The sequence below is a fragment of the Atractosteus spatula genome, chromosome 4 (genome assembly GCF_055471065.1).
Source record: "Atractosteus spatula isolate fAtrSpa1 chromosome 4, fAtrSpa1.hap1, whole genome shotgun sequence".
NCBI lineage: Eukaryota > Metazoa > Chordata > Actinopteri > Semionotiformes > Lepisosteidae > Atractosteus > Atractosteus spatula.
Window position 1 is genome coordinate 60,702,906 of NC_142709.1, and position 9,275 is coordinate 60,712,180.

Genomic DNA, 9,275 nt, shown 5'->3' on the forward strand with positions numbered 1-9,275 from the left:
GTTTCTGTTGCTTTTTTTAACAAAACCAATGTTGATGATTAAAACAATAAACATTGTTTTTCAGTGGTTTTCTCTTCTTTTGCTTAAATGTCACTTTAGAGTAATTTTTAAACAGTTTTGTGCAAAAACATTGTACCTCCTAACACAAAAAAAACTTCACCAGCCCACATCTGAATTTTTAACCCATTTGATTTCCAAGTATAATTCTTATATTCATACACTGTTGGAGGTTGGGTGCATGATACCATTTAAATTAAACTTTGCTATAGCTACTGTGTTTGAGCTGTAATAATGGAGGGAAGTGCTTAATTTGGACTTAAAAACTAAAATATTTAATTTCTGTTTATGTGCACCACATCTTCTTTTCCCCTCTCATATCCTATTACCTTGCAAATAAGGTAGTAAATAATTGTAGCCTCCACGAACTACTTCATGTCACTGCTAACCTTAGTAAGAGATCTTCAGTAAATATATTTGAAAAAATACCTTCTTAATTGAATATGAGATGTTAGTGCACATGTAGTATACTTACTTAGAAGAAGCTATATTACATACTTACTATATTATATACTTACAATATTACTTAATCAGCAGAAGCTAAGTGTTAAATGGGTTTTGTTTTGTAGTATATGATAATGAGTTTTATGACCTTTTTACGACATTACACTGTCTTAACTGGTATGATTGCTGCTATGATCATAATAGAAGGAAATAAAACAAAGATTCATTTTGTTTACATGTGTATCTCATCTGGCTGCCTGTAGAAAAGAGCTTTGCATAATACCAAAACAACAGCAGGCAGAAAAGGAAAAAATAAAATGTTAGTGTCACATTTAAAAAAAGACATGCAGTTATGCCTGATCTCTGCGGAAACCCCCAGGCACACTGTTACTCTCTTTCACTGACCTTTGAAACCCTGGGCTGAGGAACTGTGTTAAAAAGGGACAGAGAAGCAGAATGAGGGAGACCTGATTAGGGAAGAGCAGTGACATCACTGGCACATTTGTCTGTAATGGTTTGAGTTTGCCATTCAGCTCAAGTGGGGACTGCAATAACTTTTTTTCTTGTTCCATTATCATCTCTGTTAGAGTTATGGTCATAACGCTTCCAGGGAGCTATAAAGATCCTGGCATTCAGGGGCTGCTCTGGGTCCTAGTTGCTGTGGTTGCGTAGATACAGTAACTGGAATACTTAACCAGGATAGAATTGGAAAGGAATACTGGTAATGGAAATAAAGTGGCCATGTATTTGTTTGATTAGTTTCTCAATATATTTTTCAGCTTCTGAAAGGGTTTCTTACTCCACTTTCTGCTAGTTTTGCCTTCGGTTAATCTCTCAATTATTTGAACCTCCGATTTACTTAATAATGCACCACTAAGACCTTTCTGATGTTGTTTCAGTTAGGAAACCAGGAGTGTTTTTATTTTGCCTTTAAGAACTGTTTTAGAACTTTACGGTTATATACATTTTAATGACATACTAATGCTACCTCTACTACAAATAATAATATTAGATAGATAGATACTTTATTGATCCCATGAGGAAAATTGCAGTGCAGCAGCAGCTTAACACAGACAACACAGCAACAGTGTAACGAATGATACCATAATAATAATACAATATATACATGAAATTATTAAACTAAGGCTCCACCGTGCAACTGAAAGTGCAGCTGTTGAAAATGATCTGAGTACCAGGGTTATGAGGACTGGCCACATGAGGCGATTGGTGGGCTCTCTGGTAATACTGCGGTTTAGAGGCTACAAATGGTTCTTTAAAAATGCAACATGAAATATCCAATAACACAACATTTCTTCTATTAGGAAAATGTTCTGGTTACCTGTTACAATATACTGTACAATGCATTTTGCAATCCCTGAAATAGTGTTGCCAATTTTCCATTTTGTAGATAAATGTATAGATTCATAGTTAATTATTCATAATTTATAGATTATATATTATAACTTATACAGTAAATAGATTTAAAACATGTTTATATTTTTTATTTTGTCCATTCATGAACTGATCATATTCAAAGTGCAAAAAGTAGCTCGACTTTGTATAGGTTAATGGAGTTGTTAACATTTCTGCATATTTCTACAAATGTTTGCTGCATACTGTACTTGAACTAGCAAACAGGAAGGGTGTCAATACATTATGTTTAGGCTGCAATAATTATGCTATTGAATATATTATGTCATAATTTTAAAGGTGTTTGAAGCCAGTGAAAACTAGAGGCAAGTCCAACCTGTCCAACCTGGATGTTTACATTTAAAAACAAAACAACACAAAGCCGATGATGTGATCCAGTTTGTTGAATGGGCTGTAACCCACATCCTGTTGGGAGTTTTTCTAGTCTGGCTTGTTTGTCATCTTTGGCACTGGGAATGTCACCTACAGTATACTCACAGATTGCATGAGTTTACAGGTATGTCACCATATATCTACCCTGTGCACTGGAGCTAAGAGATATTGCTTAAAGTAACAGCCACCAATAATTCATTAACTGAGATGTTTTGTTTTAGCATAAAAATTCTGATGCGATTTAGACTGTTTTTTCACCTGCTGTATTCATTTTCATTTTTAGATTATTATTTATGTTTCTATTCATTATTTTTTTCCCCTTCAGTATAGACCAGTTCCACAAACTGGTGCCATATTGAAGTCATTTAAACAGGGTGATCACTGAGTGCTTTTTCCTTCTATATGTAAAACCCCAATTATGTTGTCGTGATTTTACAGATTCCTTAACCATTTTATTTTAATTTAATGATTAATTCTAATAAATCTGTATCTGTATAGGAGAGAGGAAAAAATGTATTAACGTTGAGGAACTTTATAATGTATATTTTACCGTGAATTGTGAATTGTGGTGTTTAAGGTTTTGAAGATCCTGTCCAATGGAAATTAAGATTACTTAATGACTAACTTATATTAGAAGCTTATTATTAGAAGCTTATTAACATTAATATGTATTAATAACAATATTATTATAATAATGCACACTATGAGGAAACTATTGGAAGCTTTAAATTTGTTGTTTATGTTCATAAGTAATATACAGTATATTGTACATCCTTCTTGTATTACTATGTGTAATATGTGTATTACTTTTAAACAGTATTTTTTTAATAATTGTTTTTTCAGTTTTTGATCTTGAACACTCAATGGCCTTTACTTCAGAGATGCACATTTAAACTATTAGAAAAATACACCCATAAAGAAAAGTCTGTTTTTCTGTACATTATTCTAACATAAAGTGCAACTTACACTGATGCTTTCCTTACCAGCCTAACTTACTTACACTGATTCTATGACAGTAAGATAATCCACAATGCCAACTGGCCAAGGCCTCAGTACTGCACAAGCACAAAGCAGAAGCAGTTTTTCACTTACTATCACAACCATCTATCACAGTCCGTCCTTCAGATGAGATGTTAAACCGAGGTCCTGACTCTTTGTGATCATTAAAAATCCCAAGGTGTTTCTCGAAAATATTAGGGGTGTAACCAAATTTCCCATTGGCCAAATTTCCCATTGGCCTTTACCAATTGTGGCCTCCTAATAATCACCATCTGTGAACTGGCTTCATTACTCTGCCCCACTGATAATTGATGTATGGATGCTGCACTTTGGTGGTGGTGGAGGGGAGTCCCGATTACCTGTAAAGCGCTTTGAGTGGAGTGTCCAGAAAAGTGCTATAGAAGTATAGGGAATAATAATAATAATTATTATTATTATTATTAACCAATAAGGAAGTGCTGTTTGACCTGCACAGCCATTAACACATTACCCTGGGTACTAATTTATTAAAAACTCACCCCCTGATTTTAAGACAAATTCTGCACTAAAGATGGAGTGGTCCTAATCAACTCTTCTTGAGTGATTTTTCACACAAGTATATTTTGTGCAACTACAGCTATATACTGTACGATACATTTTGTGTGGTTTCACCAATGTATGGAATGATTTCTATCGAGGAGACTTTATAAATGTCAAGAGACAAGGTAATGATTGTATCTCAGTCTTAATTTTTCCGGTGTCCGAGGAATACGCGTAGTTACGCTGGGGGCGTGTCCCGTGTGGAGGCGGAGCCCTGGTTGAAGGGCGACGCCTCGCCTTTTTTAGTCCCAGCTGTCCCGGCTTCCAGCTGATGAGCCCCAGTTGGGCGGGTCCTATAAAGGCACACTGGACACGCCTCGACGGGACGAGCAGGGGGTGGAGGGAGAGATTTGCAACCGCGTAAGGATAACTTTTCGCTTGTCCCATCAGGGGCAATGGCATACACGCGCGTTTTTGTTATGCAACAGTTCGTGTTTTGTTTTTACCTTGCGCGCCCTCCTCACCAGACTGGACCCCGCTAAAGAGGGTACAGTGAGTCCAGTCTGGTCCCCGCTGTGCTAGCGGCTCTCCTTTTCCCCAGGCTGGACCCTGTTAAATACTGTAGGTAAAGCCCAGCCTGGAGGTAACGCAGCACAGCAGCATACTTTCTTTTTGCTTTTTGTTAGTTTTTCCTCTTTTGTATTATTTTTGGTCCCTGCTAACCTCACAGCGGTGTTTCGGTCCCCTCACCCGGGGCGATCACTTTTTACTAGTGCTCGCTGCGGCGGCTCAGACTACACACTGTCACAGTGTTGAAAGGCCAGTGGTTAATTTAGAAACCAGAAAAGGTCTTTCTGATTTCTCGTCTGGCATGGGGAGGCCATCTTTATGAATCACTAAACAATCTTTAGGAATAACTTGGTTTCTCTGAAGTCGTCTTTTAATGTGGCATTTTCATTTTTTTAAGAAAGAATGGGAGTATGTTTCACAAAAGTGACACACCTTTGGTTATTTGTTTTCTACAAATATCTGCATTGTTTTCCATATTTATTATTGTCATGTAAGTCCTAAATCGGGTTTATTTAAAATAACCCGATCATCATCACTCTATTCAAATGCATCCCATTTCTCTTATTTTATAGGAAACATCTCACAACTGAAGTAGAATTTGAGGAAGTATATGGGTTCCTATGTTGTTAGTTATAGACTGGAAAATAGCATACAGTATATTAGAGACACAGTGTTTGGTACAGTAGCTGTGCACATTGTATGCTTAAAAAACAATGCAAGAAATCAAAATAACTTTTTTAGCACAATACCTTTTTATTTTTTTAATTGTGATCTCCAAATATTTTTTATTAAACACCCTTCAGTCTAGAACCATTCTTTGGAGACTTTACTGTCTAGCAGTGACTATGGTATACATGTGAAAGAGAATGAGACCTGTAAACTTTCTCCACCTGTGTTTGTGATTGCAGACAATGTCCATTTAACACTGCAAGCTCCACAGCACCAGACAGGAGAGGTAGTTCTGACTGGACAGTAGTCTCTCAATGATGTCACTGCATGTCTCAGGAGAAAGTGTTTTCTGGAGAGTTTAGAAAGTAATGGATGACTTATCCTAATACTACCTTCCGGAGGTCTACCAGTGCTGTGCACCAATGTTTGGGGAACCCTGGGTGGAAATCATCACAGTATTGTCCTTGAGAAGGGTAACCAGACTAATTCAATTTTAGCATTTTGAACTTGAGTTATGAAGCTACTGTATAGACAAACCTGAATTTTATATTTTCAAAATATTTTCATTAATGAGGAAAGAAACAAGGACTTGCATGCTGGATTTTTAATAAAATGTAACACTGAATAGTTTTACATTGCATTCAATGTGAATTCTGAAATGTACAACACATATCCATTTCCATATGAATAAAAACATCCTCCAATGAACATACATTAAACTTTAGTTTTTAAAACTTTTTTTATAAATGAAATATTGTAACATCAAAACTTAGCTTATGACAACTTTATAAGAATATGTTAGCTTTTTAGATATTTCATTAGTCCTTTGATTTTGCATATTAGAATAGATGTAAATACTCTGATTCACATAATTCATTAATTTAAATATCAGCATAAATATATTAAAATATGTTTTGTCATTATCACATTTATCATAAACATTTTTATCATCAGATTAGCTACTTTTATACTATCTTGTTTATTAATGTTATTTCAGTGCAAACAACAGAAAAAATAAATGACTTTTGTTCGTTCCCCCTTTCTAATAAATTAAGACTGTTAATGAAAGTATTATTGTTGGTACAGCTGAAGCATCGTTTCCTCTTTTCTTCATGAACCATTTTCATATCTTCTCATCTTTAAGACAGTGCCTCTGCTTTGAGCCTGAGAAAAGCAAACAAGAACAGTCAGATTACATCAAATTATACATTCGTTTGCCACTTATATACATATCTTAATTATAACATAATTTTAAAGGTGATGTAGGAGCATTTATTTGAGGAATTAGTAAAATTGCAACAGTTAATTCAATAGAGTGTCTTATTTTTTACAACCTAAAAGTAAGGCTTTTAGAAACTACTTAAACATGCTAAATTTGGAATCATTTCTAGGTTGTGGTAGATCATTCTGCTTTCGAGTAAATGACACATTAAAGATAGTAGGACTTACTTAAGACACTGGATTCTGTCCATCACCCATTTCTGGGCTGGATCAGCACACACATCCTTGTTTTTGATTGTGTGAAATCTGCAAATGAACAGATCTTTAATTAGAATACATCAAAATATTCCTGTTCTACATTTTCATGTACAGTACTGTACCTCTTAATATTTCTTTTTCGAGGTACTGCTTTTTCTATCATTAAACTACACATTACCTCCCAAGAAGAGTGGTGGTGGCTCTGTAGCTAAGGATCTGTGCCTGTGGCTGGAAGGTTGCCGGTTCCGTATCCTGTAGCTGGCAGAGGAATCCTACTCTGTTGGGCCCCTGAGCAAGGTCCTTAACCCCAACTGCTCCAGTGGTGCTGTATAAATGGTGGACCCTGCCCTCTGACCCCAGGCTCCTCTCCCTGTCTGTGAGTCTCATGGTGAGCAAGTTGGGGGTATGTGAAAAGACAAATTCCTAATACAAGAAATTGTATATGGCCCATAAAGTGATCTAATTTTATCTAAGAAGAAGCAATGCTAAAAACTTTGAAGATGGTTTGTACAAGTGTTTTTTAGGAATTTATTGCGAGAGTGTAACTCGGATTTTTGTCTTATGAAGACTCCATTAAATGACACTGAAATTTTGGCACTAGCTTGATTTGGATACTGTAAGTGTTTTATGTAAGAGGATATAAATATAAACCCGACAACCATATGAAAATATTTAAAATATTCTGTATACTCACATTATTGCTCTAATGTTGCAGATACCATGTACAGTCTGTATTGTGTAACCTTTGATTCTGGAGAATGGCAATTGTGATTTTGAGTAGCCTGTACAGCAGTCTAGAAATTGAAAGAAAACAAGCTGTTAGAATTACTGGTAACCAGACTGAACATAAAGACATCACATAATAGAGAAAAACCAGTTCATGTAACTGACACGGCAAGCACATTTAATAGCTTAAAAGTTTAAAAAAAGCAATAATGAAAAGCGAACCAGTTATATACAGTATACAACACACGTCTTTAGATCTGGACAGAGTATATGTAGAAGTCCAGGAGTTGTACGATGAAAAAGAAAGTAACACTTACAGGCTGCAACCTGTTCGCTGAACAAGTTCACCGACAAGAGCATCACCACGGTGACAGCAAACAGTTTAAATTGGGTCATCTTCTCTCAGTTCTTTTTTCACTAGGTCAGAATGCTTGAATGAATGAACAGATCAGAACGTTAGAGTTGTGTTCCTCTCTTGTGTCCTTCATCTTGAGCGGCGCCTTTATATCGAAGAGGGATGAAAAGTTTCCGGCGGGTTGTAATGGTATTTTCCGATCTTGCGTGTGGTTCCCCTTCTAAATCTCTGCACCTTGTCCCACGCTAATGGAAAGGGAGAAAATGGGGGAAGAAGGAAGGAAGGAAGGATCCGTTTTGTCTTTCGAAATAAAAAATATTTAAATTTGTGTCTTAAAATAGTTATGTGGTCTCGTCCACAAATATGCCCATCCCTAGGCTAACAGTATTAATTGCGCCTAATAAATTAGCCAATAACCTTGTTTCAGATATATGATGACATTACTTATGTCTACAGGTGTCTTGTTAGGAGTATTGAAATAGGTAATGGTACACAAAATGGACTGGAATTGTGAGACAATTGCATATGCAGTATGAAACATGCTGATCTGAAAACACGCATGTCATGGCTATAGGTGCATGATACCTAAATCTGAATTGAGTGCAATGGTAAATGTAAATAATTTAATTCTGAAGCTTAAGAAAAACATTAATGACAAATCAGGCGGTTAATGTATGAAATGTCCTCTTACTGTAAATGCAGGAAGGTTTTGAAAAACGGCTGAGTGGCTATCAAAAGTACTTATCCCCCTTGCACTTTTTTAAATTTTCTTGTGTTACGATATGGAATAATAATGTATGACAGTATTTAACTGGGAATTCTTGCTATGGATTGAAAAAAGCACCATGTCAAAGTGAAACCAGAAATATACAGATCCTCCTAAATTCATTATACACATAAAATGGAAAATGATTGTCTAAATATGCACACTCTTTGAGATAATATTTGGTAGAGGCAAGTTTGTCAGACATTAAAGCCATAATTCTTCTTGAAAAAGTTTCTACCAGCTTTGCACATTTGGACACTGTAATTGTTTGGCACATCCTTATTTGCAAAAATTACTCAAGCTCTCTCAGGTTGGATGGGAAAAGTTGGTGAACGGCAATTTTTAACTCCTGCCACAGATTGTTGATTGGATTCATGTCTGGGCTTTGACTGGTCCACTCCAGAACATTGACCCTCCATTGTGGCTTTAGCTGTGTGGCTTGGGTCATCGTCCGGCTGGAAGATGGTTCTTCTCCCAAGTCCCAGGTCTCTTGCAGACTGCAGCAGGTTTTCTTCCAGGATTTCTCTGTACTTTGCTGCATCCATTTTTCCTTCTCTTTCTTCACACGTTTTCCAGGCCCTGACGTAGGGAGGCATCGCCATAGCATGAGACTGCCACCACCATGCTTCACAGTAGGTGTTAGAACTTTGTTTTCACTTTGACTTTTGTGTCAATCAGTGGCAAAAAATCCCAAATAAATACATGGTGATTCTATATTGCAACACAGTAAAATATGAAAAAGTCCAAGGGGTGTGAATAATTCAGATTTGAAATTGTAATTTTGTTGAAAGTTTATATTGGTGTCAGTTGTACTGTATCTGCAAAAACGTCCCCTTGGTATTTAAGGTTTATCAAGACTAGACATGGTTTTCACCTCCATCTCTGAAA

At 36.2% G+C, this 9,275-nt stretch overlaps 1 protein-coding gene across 1 annotated transcript; it reads right to left on the reverse strand.

Moving 5' to 3' along the window:
* Positions 1–5,980: 5,980 nt before the first annotated feature.
* On the reverse strand, positions 5,981–7,727 carry LOC148836746 (C-C motif chemokine 20-like). Its single transcript, XM_088914913.1, has 4 exons — positions 7,584–7,727; positions 7,235–7,334; positions 6,511–6,588; positions 5,981–6,225 (listed from the first exon to the last, which is right to left on the reverse strand). Exons 1-4 carry the CDS (start codon positions 7,660–7,662, stop codon positions 6,201–6,203), a joined length of 282 nt encoding a protein of 93 aa, XP_088771039.1. The 5' UTR covers positions 7,663–7,727; the 3' UTR covers positions 5,981–6,200.
* Positions 7,728–9,275: the final 1,548 nt, after the last annotated feature.

Bases quoted from the DNA above. Each gene is read 5' to 3' on its own strand.
- LOC148836746 (XM_088914913.1), bottom strand. From the start codon at position 7,662: ATGACCCAATTTAAACTGTTTGCTGTCACCGTGGTGATGCTCTTGTCG. The intron at 7,335-7,583 runs GTAAGTGTTACT...TTCAATTTCTAG, and splicing joins CAGCGAACAGGTTGCAGCCT to ACTGCTGTACAGGCTACTCA. The intron at 6,226-6,510 runs GTAAGTCCTACT...TGCTTTTCTCAG, and splicing joins GACAGAATCCAGTGTCTTAA to GCTCAAAGCAGAGGCACTGT.